Source organism: Penicillium arizonense (genome assembly GCF_001773325.1).
Source record: "Penicillium arizonense strain CBS 141311 chromosome Unknown PENARI_contig007, whole genome shotgun sequence".
In the NCBI taxonomy this organism is placed as follows: domain Eukaryota; kingdom Fungi; phylum Ascomycota; class Eurotiomycetes; order Eurotiales; family Aspergillaceae; genus Penicillium; species Penicillium arizonense.
In genome coordinates, this window is record NW_019173284.1 from 370,677 (window position 1) to 397,747 (window position 27,071).

A 27,071-nucleotide genomic window follows, 5' to 3' on the forward strand; every position below is an offset into this window, starting at 1 on the left:
AGGAATTCAATCCCGAAAAGACCTCAAAGCCAAGGAAGGAAAGAAATACGAAAATAGGAAAGGAAAGTATCGATCGTTCATGCGTAATAGAGTCTTGAGCTTGAGGCTAGCGAGCCAAGCAATCAATAATCAAGCAATCAAGTCCGAGTATTCGACTATGAACTTAAGATATTCCCAACATGCATGATCAATAAAGCCAGCCCCGTGTACCCCTGTGTAGTCCAATAAGGACAACGGTAATAGGAAGAACATCCGGGGTAATTACCCCGGGGGCCAGATCGGTATTGGTAGAAATACTCCCCGGGGCCGTGTTTAGCCGGAGCGGTGTGAACTCTTGGTGCGGGTGCTCCTTGGGTTTCGGGGCTATTCGGGGTTCGTTATTGTTGGGGTTCGGCGCCCTAATAATTTGCTGGTGCGGCGTAACGGAGGTACCTACAATCGACTTGGACGTCGTCTAAAAAATGTTATAACATCTTTTCTTTTAAGTGTGGGTTCTTGCAATTCGCGCACATAGTCGCTTGGTAACGGTTCGTCAACTATTTTCTACAGTATTACGCTGGTCAATCTATACATCTTCTTGTTACTAAAGCTTGCTTTCATGTGAGTCGGTTTGTTGTCATGTCGTTCAATTTTCTTCCATGTTGGAAAAGCCTTTCATACCAACCCCCGGCGTTTGGTTCAACTTTGGAGGTATGATCTCCTTTCTTGGTTATACAGACAAGCTTTTACAATGCGCCAGTATACAGCTTGGTATGTATTTATGCAGACTCACTCAAATAGCAGTTTACAGCTTTCTTTTGTCAGTTGGTTTGGTAAGTATTACCTCTTATTCAATGAGGCTTCTTCCCTTCAACTATACACTCATAATTGCTTAACTTCCCTACATTTAGGCTTTACATTGGACTCATTTTTTTGTAAATTTTCTTTTGATTTCTTTTTGGGTTTCTAATCATACATCAAGTCAGTCCCCAGTCACCTCGCCACTCAGATGGGAGTCAAGCGGGGGGTGACCGGGGACTGACAGCACACACAGACAAAAATAGTTCTGAATAAAGAAAAGAGGCCCCATCGGCCTCCACTCCCACCACCACAGCATCTCCCTACCACCACCTACCAGCTAATTTAGCCAGTAAGCGCCCTCGGACGCGAGGGGACAGTGTCACTGCCCGGGGACCCCTGACGGGGGACCCAGGGGCGAGTGAGCACCCCGTCAGGGTGCTCACTCAAGAGCTCGGCCGAGGCCGCTTCTGGGCCAAGGCAGTGACAGCAGTCTCCTGCGTGATGAAGGCAGCAACAGGATCTGTGTGGCGGACAACCGCACAGATCCCGTTGCCGGTGGTAGCAGCATGCACGGTAGAAACCGCACATGCTGAATCCCCGCGCGCGACACGAGCCTTCAGGCTCGGTCAGGCGCCCCTCCCGGGTGACCGCTCCCCCCGACGAGACAATCTGACACCCAGACCGGTGGTACTGGGCATCAGGCAGACGGCCGGCCGCGGTGTCCGGCCGGGCCCACGGGTTCATGAAGGGAGACCAGGGTGCGGTCTCACCTTCAATTTCCCGGGCGTCTGTCGTCTCGTCGAGGTTTGCGTCGCCAGACTCGACGGTGGACAAGGCCGCGAGCTGGGGGGGAGGAGTGGGGATTGGAGAAGTTGGAGGAGAAGGGGTCGGGTCCTCGGCGCCGGTCGTCTTTTCGATGTTGCCGGTGGAAATTGAGGACTCCGACGCGCGTTCGAGCTTGCCGTCTTTCTTCTTCTGGCTCTGCTTCGCGCGACGCACCTTCTCGTGCAACTTGCTATGGCGGTTCCTCTTCCGTTGGGTGGAGCAGCCAACGAAAGAGGGAGTGGAGGTGTCGATGGGGACCTCTTGGGAGAGGGTGACAGCAGCCGTGGATGGCTCAGATGAGCCTGGGGCCATGGCCCTGGTGTCGGAGCTAACAGGCGTAGCTAGCGCCTCCGCGTAGCTGATTGCAGGGACAGCAAACCCTAGATGTTGGTCATGGCGGACGCTGGTCTCGCCAGAAAGAGACAGAGGACCAGGGATCGCTCCCTGGGAATTGTCAGGCATCGGCATTGCGACGGGCCCCTCGAGGTCGGACTCGGAGATTGGTGTCTCTGGAATGGATGGCACACTCTCTTCTTCAATGACTTCGGCCATTGCGGCATCCGACGCTGCCTTGCCCAGATGCTCGGTGCCGGCAGCAATTGGATCAGTTTCCGGTTCAGATGAATGGAGAGCATCTGACCCTAGAGTAATGCGCCGGCCACCTTGCTTCTTAGCAGGCTTGGCCTTGCCCTGCTTGCCCCTCTTGTTGTACTTGCGAGTACGGACTCGCTTGGGTGCCGCAGGAGCTTCGTCAATCTCGGTGTCCTGCAGCGAAGGCTCCTGACAAATTGTCTCGGTCGAAGAACCCGAGTCCAGCAGGACCTGAGGTGTCTCAATGTTGTCCGTGCTTTGGGTAGTTTGCATCGAAGGCTCTTGAAAAGTTGCTTCGGTTGCCGCAGCTGTGCCTGGCTGCAATTGAGGTGATTCTTGAGCACCTGGGGGCAACAAATCATCCGTCTGGCCGTGTCTCTGGTGCTTCTTGCCGCCCTTCTTCTTCTTCTTCTTCTTCTTCGGGGCCTTCTCTTTGGGCTCCGCAGTCAAGAACGCATCGGGGGACTTCTCAGTAGCAAGGTCACAAGGAGAAGCTGCGTCAAGCTCTGACTGGGACTGCTGTTGAGTACCCAGAGTCGTAGTATCGTGCGGCTGCTCTTCCTTCTGAGGACCGTTGTCCTGGGATTCTATCGTCGAAGCAACATCCAAGGAGGTCTCTAGACCAGCGGTGTTTTGCTGGTTGCCCTTGTTCGCGCCCTTCCGCTTGCGAATACCCTTGTTTCGCTTCTTCTTCTTTTGGGGTAACTGCACAAGCTCGCTGCCTGGGAGATTTGCTGTGACCGCTTCGCCATTGTCATATTTGGCGAGGAGGCTTTCGATGATTTCGGAGCTGCAATCGGAGACAGCATCGTCGTTTGGCTTCTCAAGTTAGCAAAAAAGCCTTAAATAGGGCAAGGTAAATTATAACTTACATCGTCTCGTGCCTTCTTGAATTGTTCTGTCAAGTCGTCGCGTAAACCCTTTATCCTGAAATTCAAACCATCCTTGGCGTTCTTGAGCCAGAGACGGTATTTTTCCAGATGGTACAGAGTGTCCTCTGTGATTAAATCGGGGTGAGGGCCTTTATGGAAGTCGCAGGCAAAGGGAACATCGCAAATCATTGGCTCAGCCAACTGTTTGAGATAGAAATTGAGGCGGGTGAGCGCAGGCAATTTGGTCACAGAATGTTGATTTTCAGAGAAGGGGGTTGCTTCAGGTAAGCCAATCTCGATTTCGAGAGCGACGACTTGCTCGACTAAGGAGTAATACATGTCCAATTGTTCGGATTCGGAGTCAGGCATCATGATTGCGGACAGGTCGGCTGGCATAAAAGCAGTGTTCGTAATTGTCCTTATGAACCTCATATGCAGTGCTATCTGCAGTTTTGCAAGATTTGTAAGTCCGATTTTGGGGTCAACTGTGGTTCTGCTAGGAGGTTGATCGTCTTTGGCTGGAGTCAGATCAGGCACAGTAGAGGTTTCGGTTGATGAGACAAAACGGTAAGAGAAAGACAGTTCGGCAGGGGCCGAAGGATCAGAAACTGAGTATCCAGGTGGGGCAGTCAAAGGCTGCGAGGAAGAGCTTGCGGCGGGGTGGGATGAAAAGTCTCTCGCCAGCACAGGCAGTGGCTGAGATGGAGTCTCGACCGGTGCAGTCAAGGGGGAGCTGATCAGAGGCTGAGATGAGACTCCGATGGGACTCACAAGCGCCTGGATGGCAGACGTCTGGCTGTGGCTGACTCTGCTGATGTGATGCTCTGCGTTGCAGAAGATCTCATCGGGTTCTGAAGATGTGTTGTAAGGGGGCGGTTGAGTCTCAAGAGGCATAGGGGTCTCAACAGGCAGAGGGGTATCAACAGGCAGAGGGGTCTCAACAGGCCGAGATGTCTCAAGAGCCAGAGGAGTGTGGGTAGACAGAGGGTTGTGGGTAGGCAGTGGAGTGTGGGCGAGAAGAGGAGTGTCGATGGGGAGAGGAGTCCTAAGAGGCAGAGAGGTCTCAAGTGGCAAAAGGGTCTCAGAAGGCACAAGAGTCTCAAGAGGCAGAGGAGTGTGGGTAGACAAAGGGTAGTGGGTAGACAGCGGAGTGTGGACGAGAAGAGGAGCGTCAATGGAGAGAGGAGTCCTAAGAGGCAGAGGGGTCTCAAGTGGCAAAAGCGTCTCAGAAGGCAAAGGAGTCTCAAGAGGCAGAGGAGTCGCAAAAGACTGAGTGTGGGTGGGAAGAGGATGAATGTTGGTGGGTAGGGTTAAAGCGCGTCGACACCCGGGGCAAGTGCAAACATCGTCTTGCTGCGTCAGGTGGCACTCGCTGTTCCTGGCCGTGTCGATTATTGTGGTGAATTGGGGGAGCTGGCGGTGGCTGGCAGCAGCAGAGGTAACTTCTCGAGGAACAAGCTCAACAACGTTTGAGGCTGTGTCCGCATTGAGGACGTTGGGCATCTCATGGTCACCTTGCTCTTCCGCCGAAGATTGGCAAACATCCGCTGGAGACATCTCAAGTAACTTGTATGTACCAAAAGAGATTGGATGAAATGTATGTCTTAGGGTTTCGAGGTTGCGATTTCGGGGTTCGGGTTTCGCGCTTAATGGATGGGAACGAGATAAGCCTTGACCCTATGTCATAACGTCCCTAGACTGGAAGTTACTTACCTCAATAAATGGTCACGACCAACCCTGCCCTGAAGCCAATGTAGAAGAGGGTATGCACCTTTTTCTCTGATGGGCAAAGAAGGTGAGATGATTCGTGAATTCCCGATCTCGATCAGCTTGTTAGGCTCATGAGAAAGGGTCTTTCGAATGTTGTAGGCTGAACAATCCTCGTGCGATGGACAACGGGGGATGGCCAACGAGGAGTGATGGTACTTCACCTAGAGATGGGCCGCATCAATGTCAGTGTCTCTGGGCTGTATTTTCTTCGGATGAATGACGGAATACTCACGCAGAGGCAGACAATCAAAGAAATCAATGAGTAGAATCACCAGACGGACCTGATGGGTAGATGACGACCGGATACACAGATGGTGTGATGGATGAATGTAGAAACGGCGAGAGGTCGGAAGAAGAGGAGTTGGGAAGAAAAGGAGGGTCGGAATTGGTGGAGATTGGAGAGATCTTGGAGAAATTTTTCACTTGAAGCATAAGGACCTCGCCGGCGCTTACCTGGACGTGAATACTTGGGATGTGCTTCCTGCCTTGACTATCCTTCTATTTTCTATTTGCCGTAGAAAGCTCCTTAGAGGCCCGACTGAGTTTAAAAAAGCTACATTATATTCATTAAAAGCAGAATCAAACCTCATGTATTTTTAAGTGCTATAAACCTCATATAGCGGCCGTGGCGGGTGTGGAAACGGCTCATAATCGTTGACTTGGGGAGGTATTGTTTTCAGGGCTCGGTTGGCACGTGACTTGGCGTGTGGGTGAATGATCTAGGAAGCAAACATGACAGACTCTACGCCTTAAGCCTCAGGCTGCCAAATGCCCGATTCTGTAACGTTAGGAAAACCCTGGAGAACATTGCCCAGCTTCTACAAGGTTCGGATTGCTCCCACGTTCAGGAAATGATTAGCGGGACATACATAAGTGTAACTTTAAATACGCAAATCTTCCCTGAATTCCACGGCGATGATCGCAGAAGATGTTCCTCAAGGGGAATCACATCAGACGTGCATCAATATCTGCCCATCAATATCTGGCACCATATCTTAGATACCAATTTAATATAGTTAAACAAGGAACAAGGTTTGTCCATTCTGTTAAGCAGAAGCAGGCTCTTTAAAGAACCTGGCATATAGTCTATATTACGCAATAATCGAACCGGAAATATTCTCATTAATTAAGTAGATGAGACAATAAACCGGGAATTGTAGAAACAAACGGGCCGACAGTACCCCGTACATTAGTTTAAGCAATCCGAGACACGGAAATTGAAAGATACCGGATCAGATAATAGCGCCACGGTAGACAACCGTACTAGCCCAATCTAATCAGATGATCTAGCGAAATTGGCCAACACGATGCTATTCAAATCGTTTCCGGAGCAATTGTACTACTGACTACATGAACCCTTTTAGCAGGCATTTATCAATGCAAGTTCCCACGGAATGGATGAGACAGCTCGGCCGACCTTTCAATAGATGGTATGTTCCAAGGCGATCCGGTCAAAGCTGGCTGATATGCTTGGCCATTTACTAACAAAAATAAGCTGTGAATCAGCCCTGTCAACCACGCGTGGCAAGGCAGGCAGGCAGGCGGTTCGACCCGAAAGAAAGCCCGATTGTCTTGGATGCCAAGCAAACGAGAAGATGCGCAAACAGGAGGAAAAAAAGTTATCTGATCCTTTTGGTCCCTGGTTCCACTGTGTAGTGGAGTTGGTCGGAGGCCGGAGGCCGGAGTTCTGCTTACACATGGATTTAATTGAAAGACACCGGACTTTGTATCCTACAAAGGTAGGTATCTACTGAGGTCTATACTTGTCCCGTTTAGTGCGTGGAGACTGTATCTGGATCCTGTACATTACATACTAGTGGTATGTTTGTGTAACTTAATGGGAGGAGTATTGTAGTACCATTTCACAGTTTTGGGTGCCGATTGTTAATAATTATTCCTAGTGGGTTATAGGCCAGGGAAATTCCGGCGTGGGCTACGAATGCGAGTCTTGGCACATTACAGAGCGGAGGGCTGTCGCGTCTCGTAGGATTTAGGGACTTGGCATTATCAGGGCCGGACTGAGTTGGCGTGTCACACAGCATGTCCACGGAAGCTTTGAGTGCGGCTCAATAGTGGCTATTAGAATCGAGGAAGGAAGTCTTTTTTACCTTTTAAAATTTTTAGATGAAAGGGGAATTGAGTAGAGAAAGGTTATAACATTCTGCATTCAGATCGTTATACATATATAAAGCATTAAATAATATGATAAAAAGCACAACTGTATATTTGATAACGGCTTCCAGGCCGTTGATCAAATTTTAAACAACCACTAAAACAATTGGCGAGAAATGAGGAGAATATCAATCAACTTCCGTCTTATCAAAGGAGAATCCCTGAAGGCAAGTTCTAGCACCTTAGAACACAACACCCTTAGTCTGCTTGACCTTGTTCAGGTCAATGTTTCTGATCATCAGGGTCCAGAAAATGCAAAGACCCATCAACCCAGTTCCAGCTGCAAGCATTCTTGTCTGAGAATAACCATAGGCGGACTGAATTGCCAGTCTGGTTGGAGATCCGACGGGGTAGCTGAGTTGGGTTGGAAGGTCTTCGTAGATCAGATCGATGTTTTCCATGGCAGAATCCGGGAGCCTGGTTTGCAAAGCTTTGTAGAAGGTGTTGGTCCAGATGGCACCACAGATAGTGGAACCAGCGGCATCACCGACAGTCCCAACAACGTTCAACAGGGCAAGTACAGTAGCAACGTGCTGATGGTCAACCGCGGCCAAGATAGAGAGCTGCTCAACAATAATGAAGACGGATCCGCCAATAGAAATAAAGATCTGGCACATAACAAGATAACCGACTGACTGGTTGGGGCGGCGGAAATAGATCATGAGACCTTGAGCAAAGATGTAGAGAGGAACGGCAATGTAGAGAAGCCACTTGAAACGACCAGTCCTGCGAATGATGAAACCGACTCCGAGCAGAAGAAAACCGGAGACAACGTCAAAGGTGTTGCTGACGTATCCGGCCTCGGAGATAGAAAGATCATTCACTGCCTGCAAGAAGGAAGTATAATAATTGTTCCAGCAGTAGTAGGAGAGTTGGTATGTCGCGTCAAGCAAACATGCGCCAATGACAGTCCGATCTGTCAGTAGACTGAAGTCGAACATCGGAGTAGGTGCAAAAACGATCTCCCACACCAAGAAGACAATAAGCATAACAAATCCAACTACAATCATGGCAATAATATAGCCAGATCCCCAGCCATTGGGAGCGCTAGCAGCGATGGTAAATGGAAGGAGGAAGACCGTGAGGCCGACTGAGAAGACGATAACACCAAACGCTATTTGAAATTAGTTCTTTGTAACTTTTAAGGTTTGTATGAAGAAACTTACCATCGAACTCCTTGGTGTAATGCCAGATGCTCTGGAGCACGGTCCGGCCGGTAGGTTCATTGTGCAAGAGACCATCAATCTTGGCCTTGCGGAGGTTAACCTTTAAAATGAAGAAGAGAGGAGCAGCCACGATGGGAAAGATGATGGCAAAGCAACCAAAACCCCACCGCCAGCTGATCTTTTCATAGAAGCTTTCAGCTGCCTTCGGGCCGGCAAAGGCAGTGATAATGTATGGAGAGGAGGTGAAGGCGAATGCCAAAGCTCGGTTTTTCAACGTGGAGATATCAGCCGTGATCACATCAACACAGTATGTCATGCCTCCAAAACCGATGCTGTAGAAGACGTACGCGGCGCAGAACGTAGGAAGGTTGTGGCATGCAGCCATGATAATCAGACCGAGAGTCGCGAAAACGGTCATGCACAGATATCCTTCAGCACGGCCCCAGACGTCCATGACCTTGGCAGTGGGGATGTACACTGCGGCTGTCATGGCGTCTGCAACAATGTAAATGACGTTCAGCAGCGAGTGGCTTTCGAAGTCACTGGTGACGTAGGACATCAAGCTGTAATTAATCGAGGATTGCATTGCATTGACGAAGTAGAGGAACCAGATGCTATTAAAAAATCCTGTTAGTCCACTATCGGATTGCTGATGCCGTTCATTTCTCATAATCAAACTCACTTGACAAAGACCGCAATCAGCATGGTCTTCGACCAGCTCAAAGTGATGGCTTCGACATCGCGAACACCACGCTGGGTGTCTTCGGTGGGAGCCTCCGGGTTTTCATCACTGGCATTGGCTGGAACGACAGTATCGGTAGCAAGATCTCTCTTGGTTTCCTCGTCTGCGTTCACAGTCATTGGGGTGACAGTCTCCTGGGTCGAAGACCTCCGGAAGGTAGATCGGAACCTGGCGAAACCCATGTTGATATGGGTGAGGAAAAGCCTTGAAAGAACTCAAACAGCTCAAAAAAGCCAGGAATCCACTGCCCTTATAGAGATCCTGTTATTGTTAGCGCATTAGATCCGGCGCTTGATGTCCACCTCGTCGGCAACTTGGTGGAAAACTAATGCACGCCACACCGTGATATTTGAACCAAAATGTAAAGCCTTGGCAGTGTCTCAACGTGTCATTTGCTGGAGGGCGACGATATTAAAAAAAGTTCCGGGTCATTGCGCCAAGTCCTTGGTCAGCCCATAGAAGGCCTAGACAGCCACGTTCGGCCACATTCGGACAATCCGAGGGCAAAATCTAATCAGATGCAATGATTTCTAGGTTCCAACCAAGCGAAGGCAATGCTAGCCGGGGTTACGTCCACCGAGCTTCGCGATGCTCGTGGAGTCTTCCTGTTCAGGGAATTAAGCAGTGGACCGCCTTGGCAAGACTTGGCATATATTACCGAATGGGATTCTCTCTACCACCGCGTCAAGAGCCACGAATGACCAAACAAGCCCAGTGCTGAAATTGAACCACCATGTGTGGGACACGGAACCCGACGCTAGAGCCCTAACTCGCGATACGAACGAGTTCACCCGATACGAGTATCTAGTGTATCGATGTGCCATGGAGGAATTCAGGGACCTCCATAGGTATGCCCAAGTATGAGTGAGTCGGAGTGGAAGTCACGGTCAAAAAGTACAAGTCGATGTGCGGTAGTAATAATAGTGTGTCATAGCACATTTCAATAACTACACTACATAGCAAGTATCAAATACAACAGGTATCAGATACCAAATACCAAATACGCATGGATCAGATAAGTCGCCCCCACTCTTCAATCCTCCGATACTAGTCCACACTCGGTAATCTGATTAAATTAAAATATGTTTTCTTTTTCTTTTTCTTTTTTTACTCTCACAGCTTCGAGTTCCGCCAGCCCGGAGACCGTTTCTCCACAAATGCCTGGATCCCTTCGGCGAAGTTGGGACCACCTACCAGCCGAGGATACCACTCATCCGCCAGATTTGAGACAGTATCCTCCACACTGCCAGCTTCCCAGCTCATGCGAACACCCATGCGACCAACAATTAGCGCATCCGGGCTGTTTTTACACATGACCTCCGCAATGTCGAGCGCCGCATGGACAACATCCACAGGCGAGTCCACCACTCGACTGACAAGGCCCCATTCGTGGAGAGTGGTGGCGCTCACATTCCTGCCGGTAAGCACGAGGTCCATCGTGCGTTGAAGGCCGATGGTGCGGGCCAATCGCGGCAAGCAGCCGGCCACAGGCACAATACCTCGCTTGACCTCCGGAAGAGAGAAGATAGCGGAGGAGGCAGCCACAATGAGGTCGCAATTGGCTATCATCTCGAAGCCTCCGCCCATACAGATGCCATTCACTGCAGCGATGATCGGCTTCTTGCCACTCCTGCGAGGCAGCCCTGCAAGACCGGGTGCAGACATGTTATTTACCACTCCGGCCTTGTTCATTGCGTTCCATTCTGCTCGTATTGAGTTAGTTTTGTCAATTGGAGTGATAAGAGCAGAAAAAGGCGAACCCACCTCCTAGATCGGCTCCGGTACAGAAGGCTCTGCCATTGCCTGTGATGATAGCTACCCATAGAGTTTCATCTTTGTCAAATAGCTCCCAGATCTCTGCGATCGCCCGACTTGTAGCGTTATCGATGCAATTTAACTTGTCTGGTCGGTTGATTGTGACCTGGAGTACGCGTTCATGCGGGAATGAAACATCAAAATTCTTGTAGTTTGATGGCCTTGATCGTAAAGACATGATGAAAAATGTGGAGAGAATAGACCAATGCAACTAAGGCTACCCGATGTCTTTTATGCTTCGGACGTGACATTGGCTACTGTACTTAGCGCATTGGGTGGAAGCTTACAGCCCGGAACCTCGGAACCCGCGTACCACGACTGGTACAGATAAAAAAAAATTGAAACAAATTCCCATATATCATATATCGTGTTGCCTAGATCGTCCGAAACCAAATTACTTCTTTAGGATCTGACAAAAGAAAAACGCTCGGCTTCGGTTTCCATATCCTTTCTTGATCATCCTCGGTTGTTCAAGGTCCCTGCATACATATAATCTCATTGCTATCTAGCTCCCTTCCACATTTTTCTCACTCCCACTTGTCCAATTTCTGTCAAGCTCGGGATCAATTGCCCAAGGACTGCGACAATGGGCTCCAATTCTGCCGCTGTCCAGCAATACCCTTTGGTGAAGCTTCCACACCCATATTTGACCTCATATCGGGTGCAGTCGGCCGGATCGTCGCCGACTAAGCACTCCTTGACACTTGATGAGCAGCCCACCGCGGGACGATCGTTGCCAGAATCGTTACATTCAGATGAGCTCTCATGGCACGACTTGACATTCATTCCCAAGGCTGAACAGCCTCCAATTTCAGATAACACACCTTGGGGTCGCGCGCGACGCAGCCCGCAAACTGTTTTCCAATGGACGGGGAGCGCGCCTTCTCTCGCCCAGATCTGGAACGTTATTCACGCTATCTACCTCGCTCACTCGACAATCGAGTACTTCAGACTTGACTTGGCTGGCACAGGGCAGGACGTGATTTGCAATGAGCTTCTTTCCACTGGCCTGGCGATCCAACACCCCAAAAATCTTCGCGACAGAGAGAACAAGGCCCTCCAATTCGACCAACTGTTGGTTCTACGAAGCGCCTTCTGGCAAGGTGCTGCTTCACCAATGGGCCCTCGCCCCATCTGGGTGGTAGGAGATGGCACAGATGGACCTATGCGGAGCTCGCTTGATCAGTATCCAGTCATGCCGGAAAACTACCAAATAACAAATAAGTTCCCCGAGGAGCCGGTCTATACTCGTCACCCGACACGTCGTCCCAAGCCTCATCCGGGCTCAATTGCCTACAGTCGCTATATCCCAGAGATCAACGAGCACTTCTCGCTCGAGGTGGTCGATTGGCAAGATGCGCAGCATGTGAAGCTTTTCAACACATGGCAAAACGACCCACGCGTTGCAGCAGGCTGGAACGAGACCGGAACCATCGAACAGCATACCGAGTATCTGCGCAAACTGCACTTTGATCCCCATGTTTTGTGCTTATTTGGCCGTTTCAACGACTCCCGCTTCTCTTACTACGAGTTGTACTGGTCAAAGGTATATTAACATTCCAACCTGGTCGCGATCTCATTCAACATCTATGATGCTTACAATATACCCACAGGAGGACCACTACGGCGCCCACTACGACGCCGGAGACTATGATCGCGGACGTCACTCTCTCGTCGGCGATGCAAGCTTCCGAGGCGCCCATCGCGTGAATGCCTGGTACTCCAGCTGCATCCACTACTGCTTCCTGGACGACCCACGCACAGCCAATGTGGTCGGTGAGCCCAAGGCCACCGGTGCCATTATTCTGTCGTATGAGAATTCCCAGGGTCTCACCATCGGCAAGTACGTCGACCTCGGACATAAGAGATCGGTCCACTCGATTTGTAGCCGAGAGAAGTGGTTCCAGTTGTGTCCGCTGTTCTGGGATGGGCGTGAACGGCCTTTGGAGTCCGCTGATCGTGCCGCGTGGAATGCCAAGCTGTAATAATTCTTGACCTTCTTGTTTGATCTTTAATGTACAAAATTCACGGCCTTTTTCTTGAATTTTCTTTTTTTCTTTTCTTTTCTTTTCTTTTTTTTGCTTCTCCACGTCCAAGACAAGTGGGTAACACTGTAGCTCTTTGACCATCCGCAGCTTTCTTCCAGGGAGTTCTCTGCGGTAATTAGAGAATCCACTTTGGTTCTGTTGTTCCAATCTGATTGATCAGATAAGTTAAAAAGAATCTTTTTAGATTACACGGTAAATTTACGGAGCTCGAGGGCCCACTCACACGGGCGAGGTATGTGTAATGTATCTTCGACTTTTGTACGCAATATGTAGGGAAATAGCCATACAGGAGTGGAGGGTTTTACAGATTTGTGTGCTGGGAAACCCAGAATGAAAGATCTCTTCAATGATGACTTCTTGTCCACTTCGAGTAAAAAGGATTAGGACACGGTGGATCATTGGGTTCATTCAATTGGCACATTCTAAAACATCATACGACATAAATTGAGTATGTATGGGTACCTCGAAATAAACATACAATACGTCAGTACGCGTCCGTACGAACTGGTATGTACAGCCCGAGAGTGACCCATGGTACGACAGCCCCACGATCTGATAACTCCTGTAACATTGAATTTCTCGAATTTCTGCATTTCTTCAGAAGTGTTAAAACCGATATCGGCTGAAAGGGCAAAAAAAAACAAAACTCAGTAGCCGGATGTTAAACATCCGGACCCCCTTCGATTCTCGCCTTCACTTGGCGTATTTCTTTGGAGCTCGTGTGACCCAGATTGCTTTACTGGATGGAAAGACGCTAACGGGTGGATGCGACTTTTTCCAGACTCTGTCAAGCCAAGCAATAAATTAGTTGCTTCGGAGAACTTCGCTTCCCCAACACTCGAACCGACAGTTATACAGGTGTTGCAAGCCGGCACCCAAATCGAGTCACAATGAAGCTCTTCGGGCAACTCTCTGGTTACCCCAAGCTGCTCCTGGCTGGCAACCCCTCACGAGCCGAGCTGGGGACACTTTTGCTTGGTATATTGTCCGCGATTGCAGCAGGTGTTCCATTTCCAATTATTGGCATTGTCTTCGGTCAACTGCTCGACGATTTCAACGATGTTACGTGCAGTCAATCCGACGGAACCGCGTCCTCCAGCTCCGACTCCAGCTCTCAATCCGATATCAACAGTAAAATATTGTTGATCGTGTATCTCGCCATTGCGCAATTCGTTTTGATTTATATGCACCTGCTATGCTGGACCATGACTGGTGCGCGCCTTGCGCAGAGGCTGCGTGAAAGATATCTTCAGAACTTGCTCAGACAGGAACCGTCTTTCTTCGATAACTTGCCTGCTGGAGAGGTCGCTTCTCGTCTCAACACCGATATCCAGACGATCCGTTCCGGTACAGCCGAAAAAGTTGGAATCTGCCTTTCTAGTTTCTCCTTCTTCATCACGGCGTACATTGTCGCCTTCATCAAGGATTATATTCTGGCTGCGATGCTCATTTCCTTGGTTCCGGCTTATTTCCTGATGTCCTTTGTTGGAAGTCATTATATTGAGAAATACACCGGGCGCATGTCCGACTACGCTGCTTCCGCCGCATCGATTGCTTCCGAGGCGCTTTCCAATATTGTTGTGGTGCAGGCTTTCGGTGCCAACGGCCGTCTGGAGCAGAAGTTTTCCAAAGCTTTGAAGCAGTCAGAAACCGAGGGCTTAAAAAAGGCTGCTGCCACTGGTATTCAGGCTGGTTTCCTATACTTCATTGCCTATGGTGCGAACGGTCTGGCCTTCTGGCAGGGAAGTAAGCAGATTGCCGAGTCACTGGGCGCAGACTCAGCGGGTAAAACTGTTGGATCTATCTTCACTGTTATCTTTGTCTTAGTGGAAGGTTAGTTTGGCAGAAATCTTACAACGGAATTTATACTGACTAAACCCTCAGCTACTTTGCTCCTGAGTCAAGTTGCTCCATTCATTCATCTGTTCACTCAGGCTGTGGCATCGTACCAGAAGCTGCGTGGCGACATTGACCGCAAGCCTCTGATTGATGGATCTGGTGATGCTGGCATTCGCCTCTCGCACGCCGAGGGCGGATTCGAGTTCAAGGATGTTTCATTCATATATCCTTCTCGGCCAGAAATTACTGTTCTTAACAAGATCAGTCTCTCCATTGCTCCCAAGAAGCACACTGCCATTGTTGGTCTTTCCGGAAGTGGAAAGTCAACCATCGCTGGTCTGGTTAACCGGTTATACGACGTTACCGGGGGAGAGATCACTTTCGACGGTCATAACCTTCGCGATCTCAACACCCGTGATTTGAGAGGATTCCTCAGTCTGGTCCAGCAAGAGCCTTCCCTGCTCGATCGGTCCCTTTTGGAGAACATTGCCCACGGTTTGATGAACTCGAGCAACCCGGCCCACGCACACCTGAAGACTACCCTCCTCAGTACCGACCTTTCGGATGTCGCTAGCGAAATCAGAGAAGGCTCAGACCTGACCACAGCTGCTGAGAAGCGGGGTGCTGAAGTCGTCGAGATTGTTGCGTTGGTCCGAAAGGCTGCTCAGCTCGCAGATGCGGATGGCTTCATTGAGGCCCTGCAATACGGATATGGCACTCTTGTTGGCTCCAGCGGACGTCTGATCAGTGGTGGCCAGAAGCAGCGTGTCTCTCTTGCCAGAGCTCTTGTCAAGGATCCGGCAGTTCTCATACTGGACGAAGCCACTGCTGCTTTGGATTCTAGAAGCGAACAGCGCATCCAGCGGGCTATCAACAACATCTCGACTGGCCGAACGGTCATCACCATCGCTCACCGTTTGTCTACCATCACCGGTGCCGACAAGATTGTCTGCATGCACAAGGGAGATATTCTCGAGGAAGGAAGTCACTCTGAATTGATGGCCCAGAATGGTCCATACTCTGATCTCGTCAAGCTGCAGACTCTCGGGTCTGCCCCCAACAAGACCGAATCCACTGTCAGCGTTGAAACTGTCAGCAAATCTGATGATACCTCTATCACCGAGGTTGACAACGAGAAGGGTAGTGTTTCAAATGATACTGAACCCGCTAAGGATGTGCAAGTCTCTACCACTGAGCAGCCAGCCCCTGAATCAGCAGAGGATGAGGAGGAAGAGCCCGATACTCCCAAAAAGAGTCTGTGGGCTCTTTGCAAAGGATACGCACCCGCTGTGAGACCCCATCTCCTTGTCATCCTCGCCTCGCTTCTCGGTGCCACTATGGTCGGTGGAGCTTTCTCTGGTGAAGCTGTCATCTTCGGTAACACCGTTGGCAGTCTAAATCCTTGCAAGAGTGCGGCCAGTATCATGAACCGGGGTAACTTCTATGGTCTCATGTTTTTCGTTCTCGCTCTGATTGAGTTCTTCGCAAACGTCGTCAGTTGGGGAGGATTCGGTTTCGTTTCTGAGAAGATTGTCTACAAGGTCCGAGTCTTGTCTTTCCGGTCACTTTTCGAACAGGATCTCCAATGGCACCAGTCCAATGGCCGATCTCCTGCCCTCCTTCTTTCTTACATTACCAGAGATGGTAACGCCTTGGCTGGCCTGAGTGGCTCTGTCATCGGTACTCTATTCGCTATCACGGTCAATCTCATCGCTGCCATTATCCTCACCCACATCATCGCATGGAGAATTGCCTTGGTCTGTTTGGCCGTGGTTCCCCTTCTGCTTGGTGCTGGCATGATGGAGCTTATGGTCCTCGGCAAGTTCGAGGAACGTCACGAAAACGCCTACACTAAGTCAGTCGACATTGGTGTCGAAGCAGTCACCTCGATTAAGACAATCGCATCTCTCTCCCTCGAAGAAGACACTCTGCAGACTTACCGGCGATCCCTGAAAGGACCTCGCAAGGAGACACTCATGGTTACTATCCAAGCCAGTCTATGGCAGGCAATGACCTACTTCCTTGGTAACCTCGTAAACGCCCTCGCCTACTGGTGGGGTTCCAAGCAAATCATCAACGGAAACTACACCCAGACCCAGTTCCTGATCGTGGTCTTCTCCCTCCTCGTCAGCGCCCTGCTCTGGAGTCAGATGTTCGCACTGGCACCCGAGCTTTCCGCCGCACGGTCTGCCATGGCCAGAATCCTTGGCCTCATCGAGATCGGCAAGGACAAGATGAACGGAACCCTCAACGATGTTGAGTCCGTCGAAGAAAAGCCTACCTACGATACCGGCAACCCAGCCTCGAGTGTGCAGCTCCGCGACGTCCACTTCTCATACCCCGCTCGCCCAGATATGAAGGTGCTGAAGGGTCTGAACGTCGATATCCGCCCAGGCAAGTTCTGCGCTCTGGTCGGACCCAGTGGGGCCGGTAAATCCACCATCATTTCCCTAGTTGAGCGTCTCTACACGCCGGAATCCGGAGGCATCTTCATCGACGGCGTCGACGTGACAAAGACGACTGATGTCTCCTTCCGCGACTGGGTCTCCCTTGTCCCTCAGGATAGCGTCCTATTCGAGGGAAGCATCGAGTTCAACATCGGTCTCGGAGCACGACCTGGTCACGACGTGAGCCTTGAAGAAATCCAAGATGCTTGCAAGCTTGCCAACATCCACGATGTTATCATGTCTCTGCCGGAGGGATACCAGACTCTCTGTGGACCTAATGGTAACCAATTCTCCGGTGGTCAGAAGCAGAGACTGTCCATTGCTCGTGCGCTTGTTCGTAAGCCTAAGTTGTTGATTCTTGATGAGTCGACGAGTGCTTTGGATGCTGAGTCTGAGAAGCTTCTGCAGGATGGTCTTGAGAAGGCTGCGCGGGGTATCACTGTTATTGCCATTGCTCATCGCCTGCACACTATCCGAAAGGCAGATGTGATCTTCTTAATTGATGGCGGTGTTTGCACTGACTCTGGTTCGCATGACGAATTGTTGCAGAGGTCGGATAGTTACCGTGCCAACGTCATGCACCAGACGGTTGCTACTTAAAATTATAGATTTGCATATTTTTAGCTATTGTTTAATATTATATCCATTTGTTTCTTTCTCGGATTATGTTGCTGTGTTGAAGTAGTATTGTATGTCTTTAGCATGTGGACAATCCTTAGTTACACATTACACCTCGATTATCCAAGAAGAAACATGTTAATAAATCTGCAAAACAGCATGGACGTGAAGAATAGCTACTGCAGTAAAATAACCTATTTCAGGTGAAGTCTACCAGGAAGCAAGGGGTAAAAATAACAGATAAATTCTGAACCAATCCAAATTATCGCCTTCCAAAGTACTACCTACAGTATGTACTTGATTTCTTCTTGAGTACCTTTCGCTCGCCTGGGTCTACTGTCCAGCAGCATTTGGTTCAACGCGCCCACTGCTTCTGGCGTCGTGTTGCATCTGGTGACATTGTCGGATAGCGGCTTCGCTGCTTCAAGGAAGCGGTCGATGACAAAGTCAAAACTCTCCACTTCGCCCGCTTCAAAGAATGTCAAGACGAGAACAGGCTAGGAGAGAAGTCAATCGTAGCCCGTTTATAGTAATAATAGCCAGGTAACTTATATATCACGGGTGGCACCGAGCCTCACGGCAAAACTAAGGGACCCCGTGACTCCTACAAGTGACTTCAGAGCTATTGGCGCTCATCATAGTGACTAGCATTATTATTCATTGATATAATCATAATTTGCACGGCGCGGTATATCCTCACTATCTAGAAAGGAAAAAGCGAGAATGTTCCTCACTTGTGCATCAATTGCACCCTTAGGAAGCAAGATATCAAGGTCAAACCCGGTGTTTTAACCGAATATGCATGTTGTCTATCTCGGCGAACCATGATGATCGAACAGTCCAGGGATTTCTGTGGTTGAGTAGCTCTACGTCGTACCGAGCGACGAGCTGGGCGACAAATTTGTAAACCTCAAATGTCGCGAGGTTCCGACCAACACAGGTCCTAGAACCATAGCCAAACTATATCGGGTCATTGTCAGCACTGTGTGAGGAGGTCTAGGACGAGATTATGGAACGACGAACCGTAGCGTTCTGCTTATCCATCTCCTTGATCGTCTCGAGTGAATTTCCCTCGTTGGGAATCCACCGCTCCGGTCTCCACGCGTCGGCATCCTTCCCAAAGATTTCCTGGCATCGGTTCTGGGCAAGCGGGCTCATGGATATGGTGGCAGACGGAGGAATGTAATAGCCCTCAATGTTGAGCCCATCCGCCGGAGCGGCCCTCGGAAGCTGGTAGATAATGCTAGGGTGTAGCCGCTCTCCTTCCTTTATACACGCAGTGAGAAAGGGGAGATCCTTGAGTACGTTGAATGATAGACTCCTGCTGTCCACTGGGCTATTATTCGCTTTATACACCGCGTCTACCTCCCTCCTAAGACGCTCATATCGAGCAGGATCCTTTAGGAGCGGACCAAGCACTGCCTTGATGGCGACGGAAGTCGTGTCTGCGCCTGCAGCGAGAAGATTGCCAACCTCAGCAAGGATGTCGCCAATAGGAGCTGGCTCTCCGCGAGGCCCCTTCATTTCCAAAAAGTGATCGAGCATGTCCCTGTCACCGCTCTTATTCGAACCTGCCTTCATCCGCTGGATGATCTTGTCAATAGAGAAGGTCGTGAAGGCACGGGCATACTCAGCAAGACGCAGTCGGAGTAGTCGTGCAACCTTGTCTGTTATAGGGCTCAAGAGCCAAAGGCTCTGCAAGGGAAGATAACCGAGATTAGAAATCCAGTAGAAGGCTCCATGGATACCTGAGATGAAGCCTTTCTTGTCAGATCCATCGCGGATAAAACCAAGAGGTTCGCTGAGACAGAGATTGCCCACAACATCGTAGGTAAAATACGATGCCCATATGCTCAGGTTAATGGGCTGGTCGAGTTTAGCGAATCCATCGAATCGCTGCCAAATGGTGTCTAGGACGGGTTGGATTTTGCCCTCCATTGACACCACAGCCGACATACTATATGTCGCAGACACCCGTTTTCGAAGAAAGCCATGTTGTGCTGGATCTCTTGCTCCAAAAAACTAGCTCGTTGGTTAGTTTCCAGGAAAGTGAAAAGCAACAACAAAATCCCGACTGTGATGATCCGTACATACCGACGGAGAATCATTCGATTTCCCTCCTCCCAAGGTCAACCAAGTATCATACCACTTCGTCTAGAGCGCTTGTTAGATTTATCCATCTTACTTTCTTCAATAGGAGCTCGGCGTACCTTTACAGTTCCTTTGCTATGGCTATAGGCGGTCTTGACTAGGTCTGGGCTCACAATACTGACTTCGTTCGGGGAGATTCTGACAACCGGACCGTACTGCCGATGAAGCTGCAAAATATCTTCGTGCCACCTGCCTTGAAAATATTTCTTGGTCCGCCATAGCTCCGTAACCCTTGCCAGCGGCGGCCCTGGTACCTTTCGCAGCGGGTGCATGTAGGCTCGATAAAATAGCCCCAGAACAATAAACAGTACACCAGCCCCTGCCCACCATTCGATTGGCAGGCTCGCTAAGCGGGCCAGTGTCGACTTGAGTAGTCTGTCAGATTTGTTCATTATAGCAGTTGGATATCCTAGATTGAGCTAGCTTAGGTGGGTGGGCTTTTGCGAAAACGTTATCGAGAACGATGGTAATGACTTCATGTAGTATACAGTGACGTACTTGGAGTCCTTTTAGGGCAGCAAATAATGCCGCCAACTTCCTTGTGGTATCGAATACTGGAGACCCCATACTTTCGCTCTTTCGCTTCTTCCGCGGAACACTCCGCGGGGCTCAACTGCGGGTACTCAGCCGGAGGCCAGTTGTTTCGTCCGATCGTAATACAGCACACTCGTCAGTCTCTTCGATTCAACTGGCGGGAAGCGATACCTGGGCCGGGGGTGGATGCCTTTTCATTGGGAAATCTTCATTGGGAAATCTTCATGGGGAAATCTACACGGGGAAATCTACACGGGGAAATCTACACGGGGAAATCTACACGGGGGCCGATTCCTACCCCATAGGAGCTGACATACACAAGAATAGCTTCATAACACCAAATCTTGACAGAAGATATTATGATGTTATGATGTTGTAGATTCGCCTCTAAATTGCGCACTAAGCCTTGTAGTCCTCCGATAACTCATAGTGGCGTGTATTCTCAGGAACAAGCGTGGCTAGCGCTATCATCTCGATATGTCTTCCAATACACGCGCAGAACCCGGCACGAATACGAGGATCGACTGGTTCGATATCTTCAATTCTTCCTCCGATGCATCGAGTTATCGCTTTAGTTTAAATCGCTCGGGATTGGGGAAACTTCCGGATCATCCTGGGATAATGCCGACTACAATCTGTTTTGGAAGGAATTCCCCACAAGAAGAAGGCCAACAGAAGGGTGAATCCTTAAAGCCTCCTTGATCACGGCCTGTGTATGCTGCCAGCCACGGATCAGGTCTGTCTTCAACACCCCGGACGTACTTGTTTCGAAGTAAATGAATAACAACGAGGAGAGACCCGCGTAAGATGTCATGTTGGTGCTTATGGGGTGACCACGACTGTCGGGTAATTGCACTGAGCTCCTCCTCTCGCAAGCTCCTTCTTCTGGTCATTAACCAGGCAGCGTCTATAATCAAGTGTTTCTCCACGACAGCGGAGCCCGCTGTTCTTGGTTGATTCCGCGGAAGGCATCCGAATACACAATGGGCGCTACCAATAACTCCAATGACCGCAGCGGGGTTCTGCGGTTAGCCGGAACTCACCATACGGAAGTTGGGGAGGGAGTACTGACGACTACAAGTATATATTCTGGTAAAGTACGAAATAGTCGAGGTTATTTTCAGAGAACGAACACCTATCGAAATCTGTATCCAATATCTTAGCCAAGCCGAATCGATCCAGTCATGACCGGACCAAATCTTGAGTTTGACGGTCTGCCCATCCCATGGGTGCCTGCCGTCAAACCCGAAGATGAGACAAACATGTTTCCCTACAAGAAGCAGACTAGGAACACTAGAACGCTTCCTGTAGGCTGGAGATTCAAGGAAGGCAAGCGTCCGCTGCATCAAGAACTCATATTTGATGAACACATCGCAATCCCGCTCAGGGATGGAGTCAAGGTCAGTGAACCGCGAGGAACAAGCAAGAAGCGATACTCATCTGGTGGCTCAGATCTACTGTGACATATTCCGGCCTGTCACGGATACTAAGCTCCCGGCCTTACTGGCCGTAAGCCCCTATGGTAAAAATGGACATGGTATGTCACCCACATCTGCTCAATAGAACAAAGCTAATCCTGGTATTGCGGCAAGGATTTCGCATTTTTGATAATATCCCGTTCCGACTTGGACTACCAGAGAGCGCCACTTCGGGCTTGGAGAAATTCGAAGGGTAAGTATGATATGCCCTAATACATCAAGTAGGATATTCTAAGCAAATGATCTAGGCCCGATCCTGCTGAATGGTGCCCTCGGGGCTACGTGATCGTCAACGTAGACATTCGAGGTACATGGGATAGCGAGGGCGATCTTTATATCGAGGGCAGCCAGATGGGTAAGCGTGCTTCTTGATAATTAGAATGACAATGGTAGGGTATTTTTACTAACACTAGCAGGTGTGGATGGCTTCGATACGGTCGAATTCATCGCCGCCCAGTCATGGTGCAATGGTGCTGTTAGCATGTGTGGGAATTCGTGGCTAGCAACCGAGCAGTGGGCGACTGCGATTCAACAGCCACCTTCACTCAAGTGCATCGCACCCTGGGAAGCCTTCACAGACAAGTATCGTGACTTGATTTGCCGCGGTGGGGTTCCTAAGACCAACTTCGCTTCATTCATTTTCAACAAGACTATTCGCGGACGAAACAATCGGGAGGACATTGGAGGAGCGCTGGCTAAGTGGCCCCTCTTCAATGCATACTGGGCGGACAAGGTCTACAACACCAGTAATATCACGATTCCTATCTATGCACTTTCAAGCTATTCGTCTGGAAACCATGGATCTGGGACCTTGAGAGGCTGGAAGAGTGCGACCTCCAAGGAGAAATGGATACGATTCCATCCGACTCAGGAGTGGTTTGATCTCTATACCCCTAGGTACATCGACGATCTGCAACGGTTCTACGACCGATACCTAAAGGGGATTGAGAATGGCTGGGAAGAGACTCCGCGAGCTAGAGTCTCTATTCTTACATACGGTAATCGGTTCGAGCCGGTATGTTGCTATACGAGTATTCTATCGAACGACAACTGACAAATTGCAATAGGGCCCTAAATGGGACGTGCCATTTTCCGACTACCCTATTCCATCGACCAAGTATCAGTCACTCTACCTACAGGACTCTGGACAATTGGCGACCTCGCAACAAGCCAAGGAGGGCTCCGTTGCGCATAGAGCGGACAGCTACCAGGCAAAACCGTCCGAATTCATTTTAAAATTTGACAAAGCAACCGCCCTAGTTGGTTATTCCAAAGCCGAGCTCTGGATGTCCTGCAAGGACAAAGATGACCTAGATGTGTACGTGTCTATCCGCAAGCTGAGCAAGAGTGGCGAAGTACTTGAGCAGGTCAATGTTCCCTGGGAGGCTTTGCCTGAAGGGGTCAATACCCAACACGACGTTCCGACGGCGCAGGTAGTCAAGGTGGGTGCTCCAATCTAGGTACAGACACTGCAAGTAGGCTAACAACATTCCTTACACAGTACACTGGTCCAACCGGCATTCTTCGCGCTTCGCATCGCGCACAGGATCCAGAACGGAGCACCCCGATGATCCCGTACCACCCACACGATAAGGAAGAAAAGGTGGCTCCGGGGGAAGTCGTCAAGCTCGATATCTCTCTTTGGCCCATGGGTATCTATTTCGAACCTGGTGAGAGCCTTCTCTTCCGTGTCCAAGGCTTCGCGGATACCAGCACGGACTTCCCCAGCCATATCGACCAGAAGCTCGACAACCTAAACAAAGGTCAGCATATAATTCATTTCGGTGGCAAGTACGACTCGAAGATCATCGTCCCTGTTGTTGCCCTGCCAGAGCAGTAGCTTAAGAACATGATGCTGTTACCGGGAATCTAGAGAGCTTTCAGATCCTTTACTAGTCATTCCATGCACATTTTAAGTTCATTTCCAGTTCCTAGGGACTGTACTTTATGTAGACAACCCGAGAAGGCCTCATCTACAGATGTAGAGTCACGGTTAGATTACTTTGGAGTATTTAAATCAGCTATGCTCGATTCAATGCTACAAAATAAAAGGGAGCAAAAAGAAAAAGAAGGACGATGTTAAACTTTCAACTAGAGAGTAAAAACACCCTTTAGATACTCTACGATCTACGCGCCGGGACCCGCAATGAGCGTGGGCGCGCTATACGGCAGGGATGCGACTTGGGTGATCATCGTGTTGTTTGGACTGGATGATCAGTTGAAGTAATCCGGCACAGGAATACTAAGTAATGCCTGTTCATAGTCTATGCAAATTAATGCAGGTGGTTTCCGACAATTCCGCGGTTTGGTGGAGAAAGGAGTACATCGCGGAATTTCCGCGGGGTGGATGATTTCTCATTCCCTTCGGGGCCCAACATAACCATTCTTGGTAATAATGGGGTAAGTTATCCCCGGGGTGGACATGCCCTACCTTGGGCTGCCACGCATCAAATCTGACCTGTTGCTTCTCTTCGTCGCCCCGGCCATGTTTCATGAACAGCCCGTGAACTGAAATTGAATAGTAGACGATTAGGTTACATTGAACTGCACACATGTAGGGGATTCAGGCCGCTTTGGTCCTTTTGCAATTCACTTTGTTATCTACCGTACGATTCATCTTTGAAAAGCTTTGGACCACTCGGATGCATTCTTGTCTTGAATTGATCTAAACTAACAGTAAACTATCCTGGCCTACTCCACATAAAACTATCTCAACTAGGGAAGCCTATTCAACTGGGAGTACTTTGTGCTCGGAATGATATCTTGTGCAGGACCCGTAATCAACGGCAAAGGCGTTTCAGGATGAGGATTCTGCACCCAATTTCCATGGACCTGGTTGCGCGTCCGGAAAGGCAACTGCGCAATAGCGACTGGCTTTGAGAAATCATTGGTGTCGATGATAACCAGCTCACCCTTGGGCGACGAGTCTTTCTCATGATAGAATATAATCCAGCCATCGCCTTCCTCACAATCCGGTCCTCGAGGGATGTAGGCCGGCTCCGCGACCTCACCGTCTGCAGCGGCGTGAAAGATAGATTTCGCGCCAGTTTCCGTGTCCAATTTGACTACTGCATTGAACCGAGGGCGAGGGTTTCCATCCGGGTTCATCATGGCGCCTAGATACACGATCTTGGTCTTGCGGCCTGTCATTCGCTCGTCGAAAATGGGGAAGTCATAGATGCCCTCTAAGAGTGTCTCAGCTGGTGGCAAGGCCGTTTCATCCGGCTTAGAGAGGTCCACGGTCCAACGTAGCCAGTTGGCACTAGGCTTCTCCCCTTTAGGCTCCTCGTAGCCCGCCGAATTAAAGAAGTGGAACACGTTCCAGCTGATCAAATGGCCTTCTAGTTTCAAGATCCCGCCTTCCTCCACCCATGCGTTGCCCGTGTGGACGATTAGGCCCGGGGGCCCTGTATACTTGCGGAACTCGCCAGGCTTCCAGCCAGAGTGGCCAGGCACGTTTGCGTTGCGTGGAGTGACGAGGAACTCGGATGGCTGGCCTGGAACGAATCTCCAGTAGTCGCCCCCAGCCTTCATCTCCTCGTCGCTATTCACGCTGAATGGCATATTCGACAAAATAAGCCAGTTGTCCGTGATCCAGCCATCATGCGGCCAGCCCGGCTTATCCTGCTGGAACCAGTGTTCGTTGAAGATACGTCCACTAGGGTCGATTGAGTATGTGCAAATGTCCCGAGTGCTAAGGCCTTTGGCAGAGTAGCTCCAGGTGACAAGCTCATTCCTATGCGGGTCGACCTTCGGATGCGCAGCAAAGGTCTTTGCGATTGTCTGGCCGCCGTATGGATCGGGACCCCTTGTTTCGAGGGTGTCCGGATCCAAGGCATATGGTAATCCCCTCTCGGCCAACGCGAGGAGGTTGCCACCCCAGTAAATGATATTCGTATTTCCGGTGGTGTCGTTTGCAAGCTGTACACACGGGTGGTTATCGAAGGGGTTCCTATAGCGGCCGAAGAGGCGGCGACCAGCCTTGCGCTCCAGAAGCCATCTCTCTGTGTGTATGTATTTGATCTTCATAGAGACCTTGCCGTCTTGGATGCGAAAGGCGCACACGTGCCCATCCCCGTCAACGAAGGGAGTTCCAACTTGCGGGCAGAAGTGAGGGTCAATAAGCATTCGGTACCAGGTTCCGCTGATCTCTTTTGGTATCTCGCCAAAGACAACCAACTCGTCTAGGTCGCATTCGAATCGGCCTTCAGGCGCGGTATCAATCGGCCGGTAGTAGTGTTCCCATGGCGAGGTGAGCCCAAAGCGGTCCTCATGCGAACCCTTGTCGCTCGGTACATGGAGTGCATTCTGCAGAGGCTCGGAACCTAGCGTCGCCATTGCTGTCAAGTATGGCCTTTGCGTAGTATGATGTATAGACAAGTGTGCGAAGTGGTGTATATAGGCACGGAGTGGTGCTGTTAGGAGATATTTAATATGTGTCACTCTTAGTGCCAGCTTTGGTGTATACAATGAGGAGGTGATTGGAGTTTCATGCATTCCGCGGAACCTTCCCCATCCCATCAGTCAGTTTCCAGCCCTGGCCCACCACGTGAGCAGTTTGGAACGGAAAGTGAGGTTGTTTTTGGGTATAGACTTTTGCAGTGCACTTCGCGTCATGCCACTAGTCCAATGGGCGTTTTCCTTTTCTTTCCTTTTTTTTTTTTTTCTTTTTTGAGAATTCCGACCACAGGGCCCCGGTAAGGGCAGCATTGGGTGGATGCCAGATGCTCCGTGGAAGCTCCCTTCTTACCGCGGTGAGTATTCCGTTGGCTCTCCCCATGTATGGTCCTATAATCAGTCCAACTGGTAGGTAACCCCAATAGGACAGGAAGACTAGTTGTGCAAACTTTAATAACTGATAGTGACTGTTGACGCTCAAAAAAAGCTTGTCTAAGGAGAAATTTTTGCCGGGACCCTTTCGCACATTGCGAATAGGCGACAATCCACAGCGCACGGTAGCAGGCTATAGGCAGAATTGTGCAGAGTAGTAATGTTAATTAAATAAATCCAAGCATCTGCAACCTCACATAACTATCCGCATATCTTTCTTAAAATGCACCAGCCGAGCAACACTTGGAAACATCATGATAACGAGACTTTACAACCGAACGCTAGCAAATCAGAACAAAGTACCTCCACAATAACCATATATTTCAGGTATCTAGCAGAGTCGGGGCCTCAGATCATTTCTCGTCTCTGAATATACATGAATTCGGGGTTAAA

General features: G+C 49.9%; 8 protein-coding genes across 8 annotated transcripts; 3 read left to right on the plus strand and 5 right to left on the minus strand.

The window, feature by feature from the left end:
* Positions 1 to 1,223: 1,223 nt before the first annotated feature.
* On the minus strand, positions 1,224 to 4,625 carry PENARI_c007G00426 (uncharacterized protein; the record flags this gene model as incomplete). The annotated part of the gene is made up of 3 exons (XM_022630693.1): positions 1,224 to 1,394; positions 1,447 to 3,015; positions 3,069 to 4,625. 3 exons carry the CDS (start codon positions 4,623 to 4,625, stop codon positions 1,224 to 1,226), a joined length of 3,297 nt encoding a protein of 1,098 aa, XP_022488999.1.
* Positions 4,626 to 7,192: 2,567 nt separating this feature from the next.
* PENARI_c007G08815 (uncharacterized protein) lies at positions 7,193 to 9,100 on the minus strand (the record flags this gene model as incomplete). The annotated part of the gene is made up of 3 exons (XM_022631081.1): positions 7,193 to 8,124; positions 8,177 to 8,790; positions 8,859 to 9,100. 3 exons carry the CDS (start codon positions 9,098 to 9,100, stop codon positions 7,193 to 7,195), a joined length of 1,788 nt encoding a protein of 595 aa, XP_022489294.1.
* A 931-nt stretch (positions 9,101 to 10,031) lies between these two features.
* sidH (enoyl-CoA hydratase/isomerase family protein) lies at positions 10,032 to 10,911 on the minus strand (the record flags this gene model as incomplete). The annotated part of the gene is made up of 2 exons (XM_022630752.1): positions 10,032 to 10,621; positions 10,683 to 10,911. 2 exons carry the CDS (start codon positions 10,909 to 10,911, stop codon positions 10,032 to 10,034), a joined length of 819 nt encoding a protein of 272 aa, XP_022489461.1.
* Positions 10,912 to 11,319: 408 nt separating this feature from the next.
* Positions 11,320 to 12,718, plus strand: PENARI_c007G11972 (GNAT family N-acetyltransferase; the record flags this gene model as incomplete). The annotated part of the gene is made up of 2 exons (XM_022631241.1): positions 11,320 to 12,279; positions 12,347 to 12,718. 2 exons carry the CDS (start codon positions 11,320 to 11,322, stop codon positions 12,716 to 12,718), a joined length of 1,332 nt encoding a protein of 443 aa, XP_022489003.1.
* A 953-nt stretch (positions 12,719 to 13,671) lies between these two features.
* PENARI_c007G00607 (ABC transporter ATP-binding protein) lies at positions 13,672 to 17,667 on the plus strand (the record flags this gene model as incomplete). Its single annotated transcript, XM_022630702.1, has 2 exons — positions 13,672 to 14,614; positions 14,666 to 17,667. The coding sequence occupies 2 exons, from the start codon at positions 13,672 to 13,674 to the stop codon at positions 17,665 to 17,667; spliced, it is 3,945 nt and encodes a 1,314-aa protein (XP_022489289.1).
* Positions 17,668 to 18,494: 827 nt separating this feature from the next.
* On the minus strand, positions 18,495 to 20,108 carry PENARI_c007G10733 (uncharacterized protein; the record flags this gene model as incomplete). Its single annotated transcript, XM_022631184.1, has 5 exons — positions 18,495 to 18,498; positions 18,563 to 18,645; positions 18,709 to 19,707; positions 19,780 to 19,839; positions 19,896 to 20,108. 5 exons carry the CDS (start codon positions 20,106 to 20,108, stop codon positions 18,495 to 18,497), a joined length of 1,359 nt encoding a protein of 452 aa, XP_022489235.1.
* Positions 20,109 to 21,353: 1,245 nt separating this feature from the next.
* On the plus strand, positions 21,354 to 23,688 carry PENARI_c007G03710 (CocE/NonD family hydrolase; the record flags this gene model as incomplete). The annotated part of the gene is made up of 8 exons (XM_022630849.1): positions 21,354 to 21,467; positions 21,534 to 21,770; positions 21,823 to 21,907; positions 21,963 to 22,041; positions 22,097 to 22,203; positions 22,265 to 22,863; positions 22,916 to 23,290; positions 23,350 to 23,688. The coding sequence occupies 8 exons, from the start codon at positions 21,354 to 21,356 to the stop codon at positions 23,686 to 23,688; spliced, it is 1,935 nt and encodes a 644-aa protein (XP_022489014.1).
* Positions 23,689 to 24,563: 875 nt separating this feature from the next.
* On the minus strand, positions 24,564 to 26,186 carry PENARI_c007G06837 (carotenoid oxygenase family protein; the record flags this gene model as incomplete). The annotated part of the gene is made up of 1 exon (XM_022631004.1): positions 24,564 to 26,186. One exon carries the CDS (start codon positions 26,184 to 26,186, stop codon positions 24,564 to 24,566), a length of 1,623 nt encoding a protein of 540 aa, XP_022489237.1.
* Between the last annotated feature and the right edge of the window lie 885 nt (positions 26,187 to 27,071).